At 48.2% G+C, this 21,630-nt stretch overlaps 1 protein-coding gene across 1 annotated transcript in view; it reads left to right on the forward strand.

Moving 5' to 3' along the window:
• Nucleotides 1–6,722: 6,722 nt before the first annotated feature.
• The window catches only part of LOC308703114 (IQ motif and SEC7 domain-containing protein 1-like), a 106,748-nt gene continuing 91,840 nt past the window's right edge, over nucleotides 6,723–21,630 (forward strand). Inside the window, exon 1 of the mRNA XM_081386388.1 lies at nucleotides 6,723–7,361. Within this exon, the coding sequence (XP_081242514.1) occupies nucleotides 7,171–7,361 (191 nt within the window). The 5' untranslated portion in view covers nucleotides 6,723–7,170. The remainder of the gene's footprint in view (nucleotides 7,362–21,630) is intronic.

Consider the following 21,630-nt stretch of genomic DNA (forward strand, 5'->3'; position numbering starts at 1 on the left):
AGGTGAAAAACAGGTGGCCAGCGGTGCGGGCCAACACATGTTCATAAGCACATCTAGGGAACGCAAGAACGGCAAGGCCGGTCTATGTATACTGACCCTGAGCGTGCAGCTCAACAGACAAGCTAGTCAATAGTACAACCTGCGCATATGGGCAGGACATGAACACGACTAGACTGACAGAAGTTTCGCCTGCAGAGCGGGAACTTCCAGGTTATAAAACCTAACAAAAGTGGAGGGGGACGCCCAGCCCGCCGCCATACAAATGTCATGAATGGAAATCCCGCTGGACCATGCCCACGATGAGGCCATGCCTCTGGTGGAATGAACCCGTATGCCCAACGGACATTGCAGGTCTTTTGACGCATATGCTGCCGCAACAGCGTCCACTATCCATCTGGATAGCGTCTGTTTCGAGGCGGCGCGACCCTTAGCGCGCCCTCCAAACGAAACGAAAAGCTGCTCTGAGAGCCTGAAGGCTGCAGAGCGCGTGACATAACACCTTAACGCCCTGACCGGGCAAAGGCGGTTGACACCCTCCTCACTGCCGGATGACGGCAGGGCCGATAGGGTAATGACTTGAGCCCTAAAGGGAGTACCTAACACTTTGGGGACATAGCCGTGCTTCGGTTTGAGAATGGCTAACGAGTCGTTAGGTCCAAACTCGAGGCACGACGCGCTGACAGACAGCGCATGCAAATCGCCCACTCGTTTGACTGAAGCCAGAGCTAGCAGAAAAACGGTTTTAAGCGTCAAGTATTTCAACTCCACAGAGTCCAAAGGCTCGAACGGATGCACTTTCAGGGACTCTAGGACCAGGGACAGGTCCCAAATAGGGACTGACGGGGGCCGGGGAGGGTTCATCCTCCTGGCCCCTCGCAGGAAACGGGTGATGAGTTCATCCCTGCCCAGTGAGCGGCCGCGCGCCGAATCGGCGAACGCTGCTATGGCCGCGACGTAAACCTTGAGCGTGGAGGGGGACCTGCCCGCGTCCAACATCTCTTGGAGAAAGTTCAATACCTGTGGGACTCCACAGGACTGAGCATTAGAACCCATTTCCACACACCATTTGTTAAACACTGACCATTTAGACGCATAGAGCCGCCTCGTCGAGGGGGCTCTGGACTGCGTGATCGTGTTAATTACCCCTTCTGGCAGATCAACGAATATCCGTTGATTTCCCACGCATGCAGAGACCAGTGCTCTGGATGGGGATGCAGAATCGATCCTCGAGCTTGAGAGAGAAGATCTCTCCTCACCGGGATCGGCCATGGGGCTGTGTCTGTCAGCCTCATCAGCTCGGAAAACCATGGTTGGTTTTCCCAGCGCGGGGCTATGAGGAGCGCTGCGCAGTTCGTCTCCCTGATCCTCGCTAGCACTTGAGGCAGCATCGAGATCGGGGGGAACGCATACAGCGGAACGCTGGGCCATGTCTGGGCCAGCGCGTCCTCGTGTTTCGAGAAAAACCTCTGGCACTGAGCGTTCTCGCTCGCGGCGAAGAGGTCGATCTCCGCTTTGCCAAAGCGATGCCAAAGCGCTTGGACCGTCTGGCGGTGTAGAGACCATTCCCCTGGGGGAACGTTGTCCCTGGACAGTCTGTCCGGGCCGTCGTTGAAGCGACCGGGTACATGAGCTGCCCTTAGGGAGCGCAGCGGGCCCTGAGCCCAGGATAGGAGGCGCTCTGTGAGAGCGCGCAGGGCTCTGGATCTGATTCCGCCCTGGCGGTTCACGTAAGACACTACTGACATGTTGTCCGAGCGGACTAGCACATGGTGTCCCCGTAGGAGTGGTAGAAAGTGCTTCAGCGCTTTCTCGACCGCCAGCATCTCTAGACAGTTTATGTGAAGGCTTTTCTCCGTATTCGACCACCGGCCGCAAATCGGACTGCCCTCGTGAGTCGCTCCCCAACCCATGTTGGACGCATCTGTCGAGACCACTTTGCGGTGTGCGATGACCCCCATCGACACTCCCCGCTGAAACCATTCGGCCGCCAGCCAGGGCTGCAGGGCTGAGACGCAGCGCTGAGTCACTCTGACTGGTGCACGGCCCGAAATCCATGCTTTGCGGGACACTTCCGACTTTAGCCAGCACTGAAGCGGGCGCATTCGAAGTAAACCCAGCTGCAGGACCGCTGCGGCTGACGCCATATGGCCCAAAAGCCTCTGAAAGGTTTTTAGGGGAAAAACTTTTCCCACCTGAACGGAAGCGGCGAGGTGTCGAACACGGCGCGCGCGCTGTGTTGACAGTCTGGCCGTCATCGCCGCCGAATCCAGATCTATACCCAGGAAAGTGATAGACTGGCTGGGGGTTAGAGAGCTCTTGTCCCAGTTCACGGAAAGACCCAGGCTTTCCAAATGACCGAGAAGCGCTTTCTTGTGAGAAACTAGTTCCTCTGTTGACTGCGCTATAATGAGCCAATCGTCCAGATAGTTCAGAATTCGCATCCCTTTCGATCTCAGGGGTGCGAGGGCCGCGTCCATGCACTTCGTAAAAGTACGGGGTGCCAGGGACAAGCCGAACGGCAGGACGGTGTACTGATATGCCTGACCGTCGAAGGCGAATCTCAAGAATGGCCTGTGACGGGGAATAATCTGAATCTGAAAATACGCGTCTTTCAGATCGAGAGAGATGAACCAGTCCCCCGGGCGAATCTGCGCGAGGATTTGACCGGTCGTGAGCATTTTGAACGGTCGTTTCACGAGCGCTTTGTTCAAATATCTCAGATCTAGTATAGGTCTGAGCGCTCCGCCCTTCTTGGGTACGAGGAAATAGCGGCTGTATAAGCCTGCCTCGGCAGCCAGAGGGTGAACCCGTTCTATGGCACCTTTGTGCAGTAAATTCGCTATCTCTGTGTGAAGCAGATGGGCTGCATCCGCTTTCACTTGTGTCTCGACCCGGGCGCGAAAACGCGGGGGGCGGCGAGCGAATTGAAGCGAATAGCCCTTTATCACTGTGTTTAATACCCATTCCGACATTCCCGGAATAGCTTTCCATGCATTCGCACTCATAGCTAGGGGTCGGATAGCCTCCGGGTCCCGCCCGCCGCACAGCGCGGGACGGGGAGCCTGTGGCGGTATGTGCGCGAGTCGCGCAGTGACAGTGAGGGGAGACGGGGGCTCGCTGATAGCGGCAGCCGGCTGAATGACGCTGTGAGAGAGCGTTTTGAGCAACGGCTCGCGGCGCGGAAGCGGGGCGGGCTCGTGAGTGTGTACATGAGAGCGTGCGTGCTGTATAGCGGGCACAGGACTCTTTATTAACGCACAGCCGGCGGTGGAGTGCTTTCGTCCCCGAATGTGTGAGGCAGAGCGGGCACTGTGTAGGTGTGAGCACTGGGTTGTGGGCACGTGACCTACAGCTAACACTCGAGCGGCCGTAGCGCGCTTTATGTGAGTGCACTCTGTGGGGTACACAGGGGGGATTGTGCTTGTGTGTAGTGATGAGCACTGGGATGTGGGCATGTTTACTACACTCATAGCACTGACGGCGTGAGCCGGATGACCAGATTTTACACTCTTTATTCGATTTATCTGGGTCGCCGTAAAAACGGCGTTTGTGTGCAGGCGAGAGAGTTGAGAAACTGGCTCGTTGGCTGCGGTGGACACTACTGCAGTAGCCTTTATCAAGGGGACTGGCAGAGGGATACAGGTTAGCTTCGACGGCGGTCCGGCCGCGGCGGGACTCAACCGTCTTTTCCTCCTTGCGAGTGCTAGGAGGATTTCGCAGGCTCGGTTTTCAGCGAAACTCTAGGCCGGGGACCCCGCGGGGGTGGCGGCCTGTGTTGGCTGGTGGAGCGGGACCTGGGTCGGCCGCGCTGACGCTGCTGCGATGCTGGAGGTCGGGAGGGGCGCCGCGTGGGACTGCGTGCAGGAGGCTGAGTTTTAGAGCGGCCTGCAGCGGAGCTCGAGCGGCGGGGCAGGAAGAGGTTCATGGCCTGTGACGCCTTCTGAACTTCCGAGAAGCTGTCCACGAGGCCACTTACCGCGGGGCCGAAGAGGCCGGCGGGTGAGAGCGGGGCGTTGAGAAAAACGGACCGCTCTTGCTCTCCCATGTCGGCTAGCGTTAGCCAGAGGTGGCGCTCAATGACAGTCAGCGCAGCCATAGATCGTCCGATCGCTTGGGCTGCTGTTTTCGTCGTGCGAAGAGAGAGATCCGTCGCACTGCGCAGGTCGGTCAAAGCAGATTTATCAAGTTTTCCCTCGTCGAGCTGGCTGAGGAGGTCGGCTTGAAAAACTTGTAAAACCGCCATTGTGTGCAGGGCTGAGGCGGCTTGCCCAGCAGCGGAGAAAGCGCGGCTGGCAAACGCCGAAGTAGTCCTGCAGGCCTTGGACGGGAGGGCAGTCTTTGAGCGCCATCTCGCGGATGGGGGGCAAAGATGCGCTGCAACTGCTGGTTCGACCGGTGGGATCCGGTCATACCCTTTCTCCTTGGCTCCGTCTACGCGAGAGAGAGTAGATGAGGCCGGAGAACGGAGTCTGGCCGAAACTGGAGCGTCCCAGGATTTGGTAAGCTCCTCGTGAAGCTCCGGCAGAAAAGGCGCTGGCCTGGACACTGGAGCTCGTCGACTGGCGGGCAGAAAGCACCCGTCGAGTCTGTTGGGCGGAGTCACCGCTGGCGGGGACCATTCGAGGCCCAGGTGTTCGACTGCTGCCGTGAGGAGGCGGAGAAGCTCGGCGTCCACACTGGCGTGAGTCCTGCTGGACGCTCTGGTGGAGGAGGCGGAGCGGACAGAACCGGACCATTCCTCGCTGTCCGACGCCATTAGTGAGCACGTGTCCAGTAGCGCGTCATCATCCGCTTCATCCCCTGAGGCGACGGCATCGAGGGCGTGAGCCGTCGGCTGCGCGTCGGGAAGCGGGGGCGGAGAAGGAGAGAGCGAGGCTCGCGGGAGAGGCTCCGGCGAGGCCTTGGCTCGAGTCTCGGGCTCCGGTGGTCGCTGCGAGCGGCGTTTCTTCTTACGCGGCCCGAGGACAGTTGGAGCAGATTCCGCGAAGAGGGCGAGTCGAGCCCGCAGGGTCGACATCGGCAGCTCCTCACAGAAAGCGCAGCCGCCCGTGGAAAGCGCGACGGCTGCGTGGTCCTGGCCCAGGCAGAGAGCGCAGAGAAGATGGCGGTCTCCGTCGCTGAGCGCGGAGCGGCATGAGCCGCACGTGGTGCGAGGCATTTGCAACAACGCCTCTGCTCTTTTAGAAAGTGCTGCGGAAGCAAGAACACACACAAAAGAGCTTGCAAAGGATATTCGCCGGATAGCTGAGCTGGCACGGCAGGCTGAAGGCGGCGAAAATCGTCCGGCTTCCTCAGGCTGACCTAAGCTGGCTCGTTAGCTGGGCCTTGAAGGACAACGGCGACGGCTTCCTCTCCGAGATCAGCGATGCGAGTGCTTCGCTGAAAAGACAGAAATCAGAGAATATAGCCTACGAGCCTTCCTTATATATGCTCTGACGCCGCCCATTCTGGCGGGCTGTGACGCGCTAGGGCGCGCGCGCCCTCATTGGGCGTGACGTCACGCCAGGCTCACTGGTAGGCTTAAGCAGTTGCCGCGCGGCAGCCAATGAGCGCGCAGTATGCCGCTCTAGCTCAGCTGCCCGCAGCTGCACTGCGTTGACAAAAAATGAAATTAAGGATAATTTTTGGCTTCAGTATCTCGAGAAAAGAAGACTTTCCCGCAGCGTAAGCAAGCTTACGCAATACGAGAGAACCTCTCGTAAGAGAACCAAGAATAACATTTTTAGATTTCAATGAGATATCAAGTCAAGTCATCTTCATTTATATAGCGCTTTTAACAATGTAGATTGTTCCTGTGTTGTCATCGGTCCAGGCGAAGGTCCTTCGTCAGATCTGGATACGGCCTGGATCCGGCAGGCTGCAGGAAAACCTCGGGATAAACACAGACACTAAAATTAGCGTAGATGCCATTCTTCTCATGATGTAACGAGTACATCAGGATTTATGGGAAGTGTTCCCTGTTCCAGCTGACCTAATCTATGCAGCCTAACATTAAATTATAGAAGTCTATAATGTGTTATGTGAATGCTAGGTCAAAGAGATGTGTCTTTAATCTGGCTTTGAACTGACAGAGTGTGTCTGCTTCCCGGACAATGTTAGGAAGACTGTTCCAAAGTTTTGGTGCTAAATAGGAGAAGGATCTGCCGCCAGCAGTCGACTTTGATATTCTAGGTATTATGGCCGGAATTATCAGGAGCAACAACCCAGAAGAATACTCAAAATGTTTTTCCAGAGATTCTTAGACATGTTCAATATCATCAGAATACAAATGAGAAAAGAAGAGTTAACAAAGAGCTGAAAAAAGTAAAGAAAAAAGACAAGAACACAAAGGTAAGACATTAATCTATCAGCATTGTTCAAATTAAAGTCCTTACAAATTGAAGTCGTTCTATCTTGCTTTCTTAATTACTGAAGATGTGATTGTATTAAGATACATTTTAAACTCTTTCAAAAAAATGGTTTGTTGTTGGTAAACTTAAAGAAAGCATTATTTTTAGTTGGGTCAGGATCAAAGTATCCAATGTCTTTTAAAGTTATGGATATATCTTGCTGAATATTATCTTTAATAAATGTGTCAATATTTTCCCCAAGCTTCTTGGCCAAACGAGCATCGTGTATCTCTATCAGCTTTATATAAACTAGTAAAGCATAAAGTAGCCTATAAACTATATAAAGGTGAAAAACTACTTTTATCTACTCTCGGTGTGTCGCGGCGACATCGTGTGGCGAACACGTGAACGCGCATGTGAAGGTGGACTCTCTGGAATGGGAAATGTGGGATTTATCCTCGTCTGATCTCCAAACTGCAGCACTGCAAGCGTGACGCGTCCTTCACGCAATAGTGACGTGGACAACTAGTCGACCAATCAAAGCCTTTGTTTACGCGTGCGGCGGGTTTATTTGCAGTGTTGACAGCAGCGTTGTTGCGTCGCGTCGCGTGCGGTTTAATCAGGGTGAAACTGCGTCACCACTGAAGTGCATTCTGGTGTAAGGCCAGGGGATTTAATATTCTCTTCTGAACCACTGACTCCTTCCAGAACTGTGATTATGAAACTATATTAATTTCAGCTTTAGTGAGACGCAGAGGGTTTGACACGAGCATGTCTGAGCGCGGGACGCGTGCGTCTCTCTCACGCGGGACTCCGGGCGGTGCGGGAGAGTGAGGCGGCGATGGCCGAGACTCCGGCGAGCGCCGCGGGCTTCCTGAAGGAGCTCAACGCGATCATCCAGAGCCAGCAAGCGTTGCTGGAGCTGCAGAAGCGGCGCATCGCGGAGCTGGAACAGCGCGTGTCCGAGCTGAGCGTCGAGAACAGCCGCCTGAGGCACGAGCAGCACACACACCTGCTCACCTGCAGACTACAGTAAGAGTCTGATAACACACACACACACACACACACACACACACACACACACACACACACACACACCTGCTCACCTGCAGACTACAGTAAGAGTCTGATAACACACACACACACACACACACACACACACACACACACACACACACACACACACCTGCTCACCTGCAGACTACAGTAAGAGTCTGATAACACACACACACACACACACACACCTGCTCACTACTGTAAGAGTCTGATAACACATACACACACACACACACACACACACACACACAGTGCACACACACACACACACACACCTGCTCACCTGCAGACTACAGTAAGAGTCTGATAACACACACACACCTGCAGACTATAGTAAGAGTCTGATAACACACACACACACACACACACACACACACACACCTGCTCACCTGCAGACTACAGTAAGAGTCTGATAACACACACACACACACACACACACACACACACACCTGCTCACCTGAAGACTACAGTAAGAGTCTGCTAACACACACACACACACACACACACACACACACACACACACCTGCTCACCTGCAGACTACAGTAAGAGTCTGATAACACACACACACACACACACACACACACACACACACACACACACACACACCTGCTCACCTGCAGACTACAGTAAGAGTCTGATAACACACACACACACACACACACACACACACACACACACACACACACACACACACCTGCTCACCTGCAGACTACAGTAAGAGTCTGATAACACACACACACACACACACACACACACACACACACACACACACACACACACCTGCTCACCTGCAGACTACATTAAGAGTCTGATAACACACACACACACACACACACACACACCTGCTTACCTGCAGACTACAGTAAGAGTCTGATAACACACACACACACACACACACACACACACACACACACCTGCTCACCTGCAGACTACAGTAAGAGTCTGATAACACACACACACACACACACACACACACACACACCTGCAGACTACAGTAAGAGTCTGATAACACACACACACACACACACACACACACACACACACACACACACACACACACCTGCTCACCTGCAGACTACAGTAAGAGTCTGAACACACACACACACACACACACACACACACACACACACACACACCTGCTCACCTGCAGACTACAGTAAGAGTCTGATAACACACATACACACACACACACACACACACACACACACACACACCTGCTCACCTGCAGACTACAGTAAGAGTCTGAACACACACACACACACACACACACACACACCTGCTCACCTGCAGACTACAGTAAGAGTCTGAACACACACACACACACACACACACACACACACACACACACACACACACACACACACACACACACACACACACACACACACACACACACACACACACACACACCTGCTCACCTGCAGACTACAGTAAGAGTCTGAACACACACACACACACACACACACACACACACACACACACACACACCTGCTCACCTGCAGACTACAGTAAGAGTCTGATAACACACACACACACACACACACACACACACACACACACACACACACCTGCTCACCTGCAGACTACAGTAAGAGTCTGATAACACACACACCTGCTCACCTGCAGACTACAGTAAGAGTCTGATAACACACACACACACACACACACACACACACACACACACCTGCTCACCTGCAGACTACAGTAAGAGTCTGATAACACACACACACATCTGCTCACCTGCAGACTACAGTAAGAGTCTGATAACACACACACACACACACACACACACACACACCTGCTCACCTGCAGACTACAGTAAGAGTCTGATAACACACACACACACACACACACACACACACACACACACACACACACACACACACACACACACACCTGCTCACCTGCAGACTACAGTAAGAGTCTGATAACACACACACACACACACACACACACACACACACACACACACACACACACACACACACACCTGCTCACCTGCAGACTACAGTAAGAGTCTGATAACACACACACACACACACACCTGCTCACTACTGTAAGAGTCTGATAACACATACACACACACACACACACACACACACACACACACACACACCTGCTCACCTGCAGACTACAGTAAGAGTCTGATAACACACACACACACACACACACACACACACACACACACACACACACACACACACACACACACACACACACACACCTGCTCACCTGCAGACTACAGTAAGAGTCTGATAACACACACACACACACACACACACACACACACACACACACACACCTGCAGACTATAGTAAGAGTCTGATAACACACACACACACACACACACACACACACCTGCTCACCTGCAGACTACAGTAAGAGTCTGATAACACACACACACACACACACACACACACACACACACACACACACACACCTGCTTACCTGCAGACTACAGTAAGAGTCTGATAACACACACACACACACACACACACACACACACACACACACACACACACCTGCTCACCTGCAGACTACAGTAAGAGTCTGATAACACACACACACACACACACACACACACACACACCTGCAGACTACAGTAAGAGTCTGATAACACACACACACACACACACACACACACACACACACACACACACACACCTGCTCACCTGCAGACTACAGTAAGAGTCTGATAACACACACACACACACACACCTGCTCACCTGCAGACTACAGTAAGAGTCTGATAACACACACACACACACCTGCTCACCTGCAGACTACAGTAAGAGTCTGATAACACACACACACACACACACACACACACACACACACACACACACACACACACACACACACACACACCTGCTCACCTGCAGACTACAGTAAGAGTCTGATAACACACACACACACACCTGCTCACCTGCAGACTACATTAAGAGTCTGATAACACACACACACCTGCTCACCTGCAGACTACAGTAAGAGTCTGATAACACACACACACACCTGCTCACCTGCAGACTACAGTAAGAGTCTGATAACACACACACACACACACACACACCTGCAGACTACAGTAAGAGTCTGATAACACACACACACACACACACACACACACCTGCTTACCTGCAGACTACAGTAAGAGTCTGATAACACACACACACACACACACACACACACACACACCTGCTCACCTGCAGACTACAGTAAGAGTCTGATAACACACACACACACACACACACACACACACCTGCAGACTACAGTAAGAGTCTGATAACACACACACCTGCTCACCTGCAGACTACAGTAAGAGTCTGATAACACATACACACACACACACACACACACACACACACACACACACACACACACACACACACCTGCAGACTACAGTAAGAGTCTGATAACACACACACACACACACACACACACACACACACACACACACCTGCTCACCTGCAGACTACAGTAAGAGTCTGATAACACACACACACACACACACACACACACACACACACACACACACACACACACACACACACACACACACACACACACACACACCTGCTCACCTGCAGACTACAGTAAGAGTCTGATAACACACACACCTGCTCACCTGCAGACTACAGTAAGAGTCTGATAACACACACACACACACACACACACACACACACACACACACACACACACACACACCTGCTCACCTGCAGACTACATTAAGAGTCTGATAACACACACACACACACACACACACACACACACACCTGCAGACTACAGTAAGAGTCTGATAACACACACACACACACACACACACACACACACACACACACACACACACACACACACACACACACACACACCTGCTCACCTGCAGACTACAGTAAGAGTCTGATAACACACACCTGCTCACCTGCAGACTACAGTAAGAGTCTGATAACACACACACACACACACACACACACACACACACACACACACACACACACACCTGCTCACCTGCAGACTACATTAAGAGTCTGATAACACACACACACACACACACACACACACACACACACACACCTGCAGACTACAGTAAGAGTCTGATAACACACACACACACACACACACACACACACACACACACACACACACACACACACACCTGCTCACCTGCAGACTACAGTAAGAGTCTGATAACACACACACACACTTGCTCACCTGCAGACTACAGTAAGAGTCTGATAACACACACACACACACACACACACACACACACACCTGCTCACCTGCAGACTACAGTAAGAGTCGGATAACACACACACACACACACACACACACACACACACACACACACACACACCTGCTCACCTGCAGACTACAGTAAGAGTCTGATAACACACATGCACACACACACACACACACACACACACACACACACACACACACACACACACACACACACACACACACACACACCTGCTCACCTGCAGACTACAGTAAGAGTCTGATAACACACACACCTGCTCACCTGCAGACTACAGTAAGAGTCTGATAACACACACACACACACACACACACACACACACACACACACACACACACACACACACACACACACACACACCTGCTCACCTGCAGACTACATTAAGAGTCTGATAACACACACACACACACACACACACACACACACACCTGCAGACTACAGTAAGAGTCTGATAACACACACACACACACACACACACACACACACACACACACACACACACACACACACACACACACACCTGCTCACCTGCAGACTACAGTAAGAGTCTGATAACACACACCTGCTCACCTGCAGACTACAGTAAGAGTCTGATAACACACACACACACACACACACACACACACACACACACACACACACACCTGCTCACCTGCAGACTACATTAAGAGTCTGATAACACACACACACACACACACACACACCTGCAGACTACAGTAAGAGTCTGATAACACACACACACACACACACACACACACACACACACACACACACACACACACACACACACACACACACACACCTGCTCACCTGCAGACTACAGTAAGAGTCTGATAACACACACACACACACACACACACACACACACACACACACACACACACACACACACACCTGCTCACCTGCAGACTACAGTAAGAGTCTGATAACACACACACCTGCTCACCTGCAGACTACAGTAAGAGTCTGATAACACACACACACACACACACACACACACACACACACACACACACACCTGCTCACCTGCAGACTACATTAAGAGTCTGATAACACACACACACACACACACACACACCTGCAGACTACAGTAAGAGTCTGATAACACACACACACACACACACACACACACACACACACACACACACACACACACACACACACACACACACACACACACCTGCTCACCTGCAGACTACAGTAAGAGTCTGATAACACACACCTGCTCACCTGCAGACTACAGTAAGAGTCTGATAACACACACACACACACACACACACACACACACACACACACACACACACACACCTGCTCACCTGCAGACTACATTAAGAGTCTGATAACACACACACACACACACACACACACACACCTGCAGACTACAGTAAGAGTCTGATAACACACACACACACACACACACACACACACACACACACACACACAAACACACACACACACCTGCTCACCTGCAGACTACAGTAAGAGTCTGATAACACACACACACACTTGCTCACCTGCAGACTACAGTAAGAGTCTGATAACACACACACACACACACACACACACACACCTGCTCACCTGCAGACTACAGTAAGAGTCGGATAACACACACACACACACACACACACACACACACACACACACACCTGCTCACCTGCAGACTACAGTAAGAGTCTGATAACACACATGCACACACACACACACACACACACACACACACACACACACACACACACACCTGCTCACCTGCAGACTACAGTAAGAGTCTGATAACACACACACCTGCTCACCTGCAGACTACAGTAAGAGTCTGATAACACACACACACACACACACACACACACACACACACACACACACACACACACACACCTGCTCACCTGCAGACTACATTAAGAGTCTGATAACACACACACACACACACACACACACACACCTGCAGACTACAGTAAGAGTCTGATAACACACACACACACACACACACACACACACACACACACACACACACACACACACACACACACACACACACCTGCTCACCTGCAGACTACAGTAAGAGTCTGATAACACACACCTGCTCACCTGCAGACTACAGTAAGAGTCTGATAACACACACACACACACACACACACACACACACACACACACACACACACACACCTGCTCACCTGCAGACTACATTAAGAGTCTGATAACACACACACACACACACACACACACACACACACCTGCAGACTACAGTAAGAGTCTGATAACACACACACACACACACACACACACACACACACACACACACACACACACACACACACACACACCTGCTCACCTGCAGACTACAGTAAGAGTCTGATAACACACACACACACTTGCTCACCTGCAGACTACAGTAAGAGTCTGATAACACACACACACACACACACACACACACACACACACACCTGCTCACCTGCAGACTACAGTAAGAGTCGGATAACACACACACACACACACACACACACACACACACCTGCTCACCTGCAGACTACAGTAAGAGTCTGATAACACACATGCACACACACACACACACACACACACACACACACACACACACACACACACACACACACACACACACACACACACACACACACACACACCTGCTCACCTGCAGACTACAGTAAGAGTCTGATAACACACACACAGACACACACACCTGCTCACCTGCAGACTACAGTAAGAGTCTGATAACACACACACACACACACCTGCTCACCTGCAGACTACAGTAAGAGTCTGATAACACACACACACACACACACACACACACACACACACACCTGCTCACCTGCAGACTACAGTAAGTCTGATAACACACATGCACACACACACACACACACACACACACACACACACACACACACACACACACACACACACACACACACACACACACACACACACCTGCTCACCTGCTCACCTGCAGACTACAGTAAGAGTCTGATAACACACACACACACACACACACACCTGCTCACCTGCAGACTACAGTAAGAGTCTGATAACACACACACACACACACACACACACACACACACACACACACCTGCTCACCTGCAGACTACAGTAAGAGTCTGATAACACACACACACACACACACACACACACACACACACACACACACACACCTGCTCACCTGCAGACTACAGTAAGAGTCTGATAACACACACACACACACACACACACACACACACACACACACACACACACACACACACCTGCTCACCTGCAGACTATAGTAAGAGTCTGATAACACACACACACACACACACACACACACACACACACACACACACAAACACTGGCTCACTTGCAGACTACAGTAAGAGTCTGATAACACACACACACCTGCTCACCTGCAGACAGTAAGAGTCTGATAACACACACACACACACACACACACACACACACACACCTGCTCACCTGCAGACTACAGTAAGAGTCTGATAACACACACACCTGCTCACCTGCAGACTACAGTAAGAGTCTGATAACACACACACACACCTGCTCACCTGCAGACTACAGTAAGAGTCTGATAACACACACACACACACACACACACACACACACACACACACACACACACACACACACACACACCTGCTCACCTGCAGACTACAGTAAGAGTCTGATAACACACACACACACACACACACACCTGCTCACCTGCAGACTACAGTAAGAGTCTGATAACACACACACACACACACACCTGCTCACCTGCAGACTACAGTAAGAGTCTGATAACACACACACACACACACACACACACACACACACACACACACACACACACACACACACACACACCTGCTCACCTGCAGACTACAGTAAGAGTCTGATAACACACACACACACACACACACACACACCTGCTCACCTGCAGACTACAGTAAGAGTCTGATAACACACACACACACACACACACACACACACACACACACACACACACACACACACACCTGCTCACCTGCAGACTACAGTAAGAGTCTGATAACACACACACACACACAGTAAGAGTCTGATAGGGCTGTCACTTTTGTGAAAAAATCCTGTTCGATTTTTGAGACATAAGTGTTCATTGAATCGATTGTAAAATCGATTTTCCATGTCTAAAGACGTTTCCATTTTAAACGCAAAATATGGGCAAATCCACGGACAACGAACAGGCATTAGGACGAACGTAAAGAGGGCGCTTGAGACTCGCGCAAGTCTGCAATATTTCTGATGATCTATTGGCGTGAAGTTTCGTACACAGTGACAAACAGGAGTGCAACATTCTCGAAAAGCAATAAGCAGAGTGGACTGCCATAACGTCAATGAACAACATTACCTCAGTCTTCAACATGGCTGTGTTTACGATTAGAAATGTCAAACAAATTTCGCCTACGTAGGCGATTGTAGACCGTAGCCCGAATTTGTATCTGAATGCATGAGACTGTCTGAATACCGGCAGAATTCACAGTTTTGTAGTAAAAACAGAAACATTATGCAGAAAGATAATTTGCTGTTATGTGTGTGTGTCAGAGCCTGCAGTCGCTGTGTGTGGCGCGTTCGCTGCGGGCGTATCGTGACGAGCTGGACGCGCTCCGAGAAAAGACCGTTAAAATCGATTCCCTATTTTCGTTTTCGAAACTTGTGTTGGTTGGTCCAATCGATTGTGCAATCGATTTTCGAACGTAAAGTGACAGCCCTAGAGTCTGATAACACACACACACACCTGCTCACCTGCAGACTACAGTAAGAGTCTGATAACACACACACACACACACACACACACACACACACACACACACAGACAGACACACACACACACACACACACCTGCTCACCTGCAGACTACAGTAAGAGTCTGATAACACACACACACACACACACACACACCTGCTCACCTGCAGACTACAGTAAGAGTCTGATAACACACACACACACACACACACACACACACACACACACACACACACACACACACACACACACACACACACACACCTGCTCACCTGCAGACTACAGTAAGAGTCTGATAACACACACACACCTGCTCACCTGCAGTCTACAGTAAGAGTCTGATAACACACACACACACACACACACACACACACACACACACACACACACACACACACACACACACACCTGCTCACCTGCAGACTACAGTAAGAGTCTGATAACACACACACACCTGCTCACCTGCAGACTACAGTAAGAGTCTGATAACACACACACACACACACACACACACCTGCAGACTACAGTAAGAGTCTGATAACACACACACACACACACACACACACACACACACACACACACCTGCTCACCTGCAGACTACAGTAAGAGTCTGATAACACACACACACCATTATCTCAGTTGGGGGCAATTGCCTCTATTGTCTTTAGATGATTAGATTTAGTGGTTACCTCTAAGGCTGTGTGTATGTTTAGCACCTTTAAGGACAGCCCACTGAAAGACCTATAAAGAAACCATGTAAAGTTTGTTAGCCAGTCCTGAGTAAAGAATAACTTGGTTTGAACGTGATCCCCAACGTCTCCTGGTCTCTTGCTTCGACGAAGAAAAAGTTTTCAACAATTTGGTGCCTGCGACCCGGATGGAGAAACTGAAACTCAACAAAGAATGAACTTTCCAGACGGAACCTTGAAAACTTCAAGCTCAAAGATCTCAACCAAGCTGAGGCCATCCTTAAAAATATTCTTGTTTGCCGTAACCCGACCGACCCTGTCAATTTAGTACCGACCCAATTATTTATTTATTTCCCCTTTTAGTCCGACCGACTTGCCGGTTGTAAACTTGCGTTAAGACCGACCAATTTTTTTTAACTCTTCAAACAACTAATACAAATGCAATAAAATAATATTAGTTATTAAGTATTGTGAATATAAATTGCTTAGACGTATACAAACATAAGCTACGTTCTTTCTTTTAAATAAAAACTCGTGCCGCGTCATTATGTTTACACCAGGTTTACGCATGTCACACTACGGCCTGCAGGCTAAGATCGCTCCGTTTCATTCACTGTCAATGGTTCGCGCTTGGTAATGATGGCTGCGGCTTTACTCTAAAGATTATTTCATTTTTATATGTTGTTGAATATGGTTTATTAAAAAATAAACATGTGAAAGCGTGTTATAGGCTACATGTCATGTTTTAGTCAGTAATGTTTAGTCACGATCATCTTTATTAAATGTAAAGAAACGAAATGATCTTACCAGGGCTGTTTCCGCTTTCTCTTATTGCGGGTTTTGATTCAGAAATTTTAGCTGTTGACCAATAAAATAATAACTGTTGCTTTCGGTGCACTGCATTAAATCTGCATATAGCGGGAATTGAAGATCGGTTATATCCGCAAAAAAACAACAACACACATCTATGTAACCAGGTGTACATAATTGAATCGTTTTGATCAATCAGATTGCAATCCGATCTGAGAAAACGCAAAGTGGCCTGGTGTAAACAGCCCCTAGACATCGGTGAAAAATGTTCTCTCAAGACCCCCCCGACCCCGATTTTTTTTTTATTATTAAAAAAATATACTTTTTTATATTATTTTTTATATATATAAAAAAATAAAGACCTACCTACCGACCCTTTTTTTCTTTTTTTTGCTGTTACTGCAAACCAAAATATTTTTAAGGATGGCCTGACTGAGTTCCAGACTGAATCTTCTGAATCCAGATTGAAAACGTCAAGCTCCAAAAAGATCTCAAAGACTGAATTTTTCCAGACGGAATCTTTCTCTACAAATGAAAGACTCGGTGAGTTTCACTCCATTAAAAGAACCAATGCAGACCAGTACAAATGTTTTCCTCTGCGCCGTTCAGAGAAGTAGTTAACAAACAGCTGTAGAGTTTGGTTAACTAAAGATAAGCCTCTAAAAAGTTTTCTTTTAGAGATGAAATTGATCCTCTGTTGTTGACAGGGAAGATTAACAGTTACATGTTAATATTGTGTGTATGCTCTTGCTAGAGAAGACCTATCTGTAAGCTAGAGAATTAGCTTTAGAATTAGATTTAGCCTCTTGTGCTAATAAGATTGTACCCTCTGTTTGCAAGACAGTAGAGAGAAGTTTTTTTAGTGTTTGTTTGTGGTAACAAAAATTCACAAAATGTTTAGGAAAAGTACTAGACAGATTACACCTTTTTGGACAGATAGTGAATTCAAGTCTTTGTTATCAGAGCACATGGACTCCATCGTGACTAAGCCAGTCAGATTGAATTTAACCAAGAAATTTGGCATTGATCCAGAGAAAGTGTGGTCAATTGAAGATTGCAAGAAAGTGTTGAGTGTATGTATCAGGAAGAAAAATCTGAAAGGCATCATCTGTTGTCATAGAGAATTTAGCTTATCCATTACACAAGAACAAGCTTGTTGTATTGCTACGTTAAACGATCAGAACAAACAATTGCTGACTTGTCCTGTATCAAGACAAAGGTGGGCCATAACAAAGCCTCAACCAAATGTAGCTAGACAAAAGCCTCAGGGAAAGGTGTTGATATAGTTCCATTTGCAACCCCCATACTGCAGCCACAAGCAGTCAAAACATCTTTACGTCCGAAAGATATTGAGAGAATTGCTTAAAGTTTGCCATCAGTGCAAAGAAATTTTTCTGAGTTTAGGAGAGCATTGTTCAGTAAAATGCATCTTTACGACATGTCGTTGCCGGAAGTCACACAGCTGATGTCACAAATTCTAACTGAATCTGAATTCAACAAGTTTGATTCTGCTGTTACTTCCGAACTGCAACCTGTCAGTGAAGGCGATTTGAAAGAAGGTGTTTTGAAAATCCTAAAGAATATCTTAGGACCGAAAATCGATTGGTCAAGAGTTACTAGCTGTGTACAAGAGAAAGAAGAAACTGTGAGTGAATATACTGAGAGGTTCTGTCAGGTAGCTGCAGTGTACAGTGGAATAGTGGATGATTCCGAAAGTGTGTTAGCTGACAAAGGAGCTCTAATCCGAATTTGGGCAGATGGTCTTGTAGCTGAGTACAGAACAGACTTGCCATTCCTAGATATTACGTGGGCTAAAAGAACTCTCAGAAGTAACCTAGAAAGTTTAGCTATTTGGGAAAGAGATTCTGATGTCAAAGAGAGAGTAAGAATTGCAGCAGTTTCTGTTAAGGTCAACTCAGAGAAGCCAAAGAAACGCAAAAGTCCTAGAGAAGCCAGTTGTTCTTACTGTGGCAAGCACGGACATTTTGGAAAAGAATGTAGAAAAAAACAAAAATAACTTAGGGCAAGTTAACAATGTTATGCAGATTTTACTACATTTGTTTGCTACTTCGAAGCAACCCCTCCCCTCGTCATTGGACTCGTGGGTAAGCTTTTTGAGGTGTTAACAATTTGGGCTGTGATTGCTTAATCTCCCCAGTAACTTACAACAAAGATGAAAGACTTATTGACTGTCGTCTGTCTTTGTTTGGGGGACATTCAGAAAACTCACAGCCTTAAAATGTTATACCACAGAATATTGCAGTTAGACAACCATCCTCTGTTAATGATGTTTATTAGGACTGATGTTCCTTACCTCACTGGTCCATATATATATATATATATATATATATATATATATTAAAAATAGGGGAAAAAATAATATATATATATTTTTTTAAGTGACAAGACAAAGAATATTACTTGTCTGATATATATATATATAATTACAGTAGACTCTGAAAACGATAGAACCATAGTGTTTAAACTGCTACAACCGTAGTGTTTTGAAGAAATACTGCTCTCTTTTGTTTTCTTTCTTCCTCTGTGCAGATAAACACTTGATGGCTGTTCCAAAAATCCATATGCAACGACGTCTCACCTGCATATGAAGCCACAACGTCAAGAAGACAACTTCACCCACTGCTGAACGAGCCAATCACAAAAGAAAAAGAAAAAAATACACAACGCAGAGATAAAGAACCTTCAGTCATCCATCGACATGATCAAGACTACAAGCCTGCACCATTACATGAGTGCTGCACCGGGTTAATGTCAAGTTAACCAACAAGCAATTTTGATCTTTCAACACCCCAAATTTACACCAAAATTATACCATTATCTCAGTTGGGGGCAATTGCCTCTATTGTCTTTAGATGATTAGATTTAGTGGTTACCTCTAAGGCTGTGTGTATGTTAAGCACCTTTAAGGACAGCCCACTGAAAGGCCTATAAAGAAACCATTTAAAGTTTGTTAGCCAGAATGATTTGGGAAGAACTGCAGCCGCGTCAACGCGAAGTCCTGAGTAAAGAATAACTTGGTTTGAACGTGATCCCCAACGTCTCCTGGTCTCTTGCTTCGACGAAGAAAAAGTTTTCAACAACACTAATCACACTATTAAAGTGTGCTGCGATATAAAAGAAGCTGCGATAGTCTTTTCTTCTCTATTGTGTCGTATATCCGAGTGAAACCCTTCTGGAACGAGAACAAATGTGGGCGGGGCTTGATTTAGTCTGTGGGGAGTTGATTGGATGATTGGATGGTTGTGGTTTGCTATTGGTGGATCTCATGTGAGTGACCGGTTGCCTCGTCATCAGAGAAGAGAAGCTGCAGGAGGAAGTTATCCTGATTCAAGATTCATTTGAATTAAAAAAATAATGATGTGCATGGAGCTGCGTATTTCAGAGCTGCACGATTAATCGTTAAAAGATGGCGATGTCGATTCAAACACACCCGCGATCTCATTCCTACATGACAGCGATTCTCCTGTGTCTATTAAACCTTTGACGAAATCACAGCAGGATAAACGTTTCTAGTTTGGAAATAAACACTGTCCACAGAAGCGATCAAAATGCTTCAAATAAAGGTTGTGTCAATTAAAAACTTTATGTGTCATTGATTTATTCATTCAAGAGATTCATTCAAAAACTCTGATTCATCCTGTAATGAAACGAGTGAAGTCTTTATGAGTGAGTCATTGAATCATCATTCAGACTGATTTAAAAATA

The sequence above is a fragment of the Scardinius erythrophthalmus genome (assembly GCF_964197995.2).
Source record: "Scardinius erythrophthalmus genome assembly, chromosome: 15".
Taxonomy (NCBI): domain Eukaryota; kingdom Metazoa; phylum Chordata; class Actinopteri; order Cypriniformes; family Leuciscidae; genus Scardinius; species Scardinius erythrophthalmus.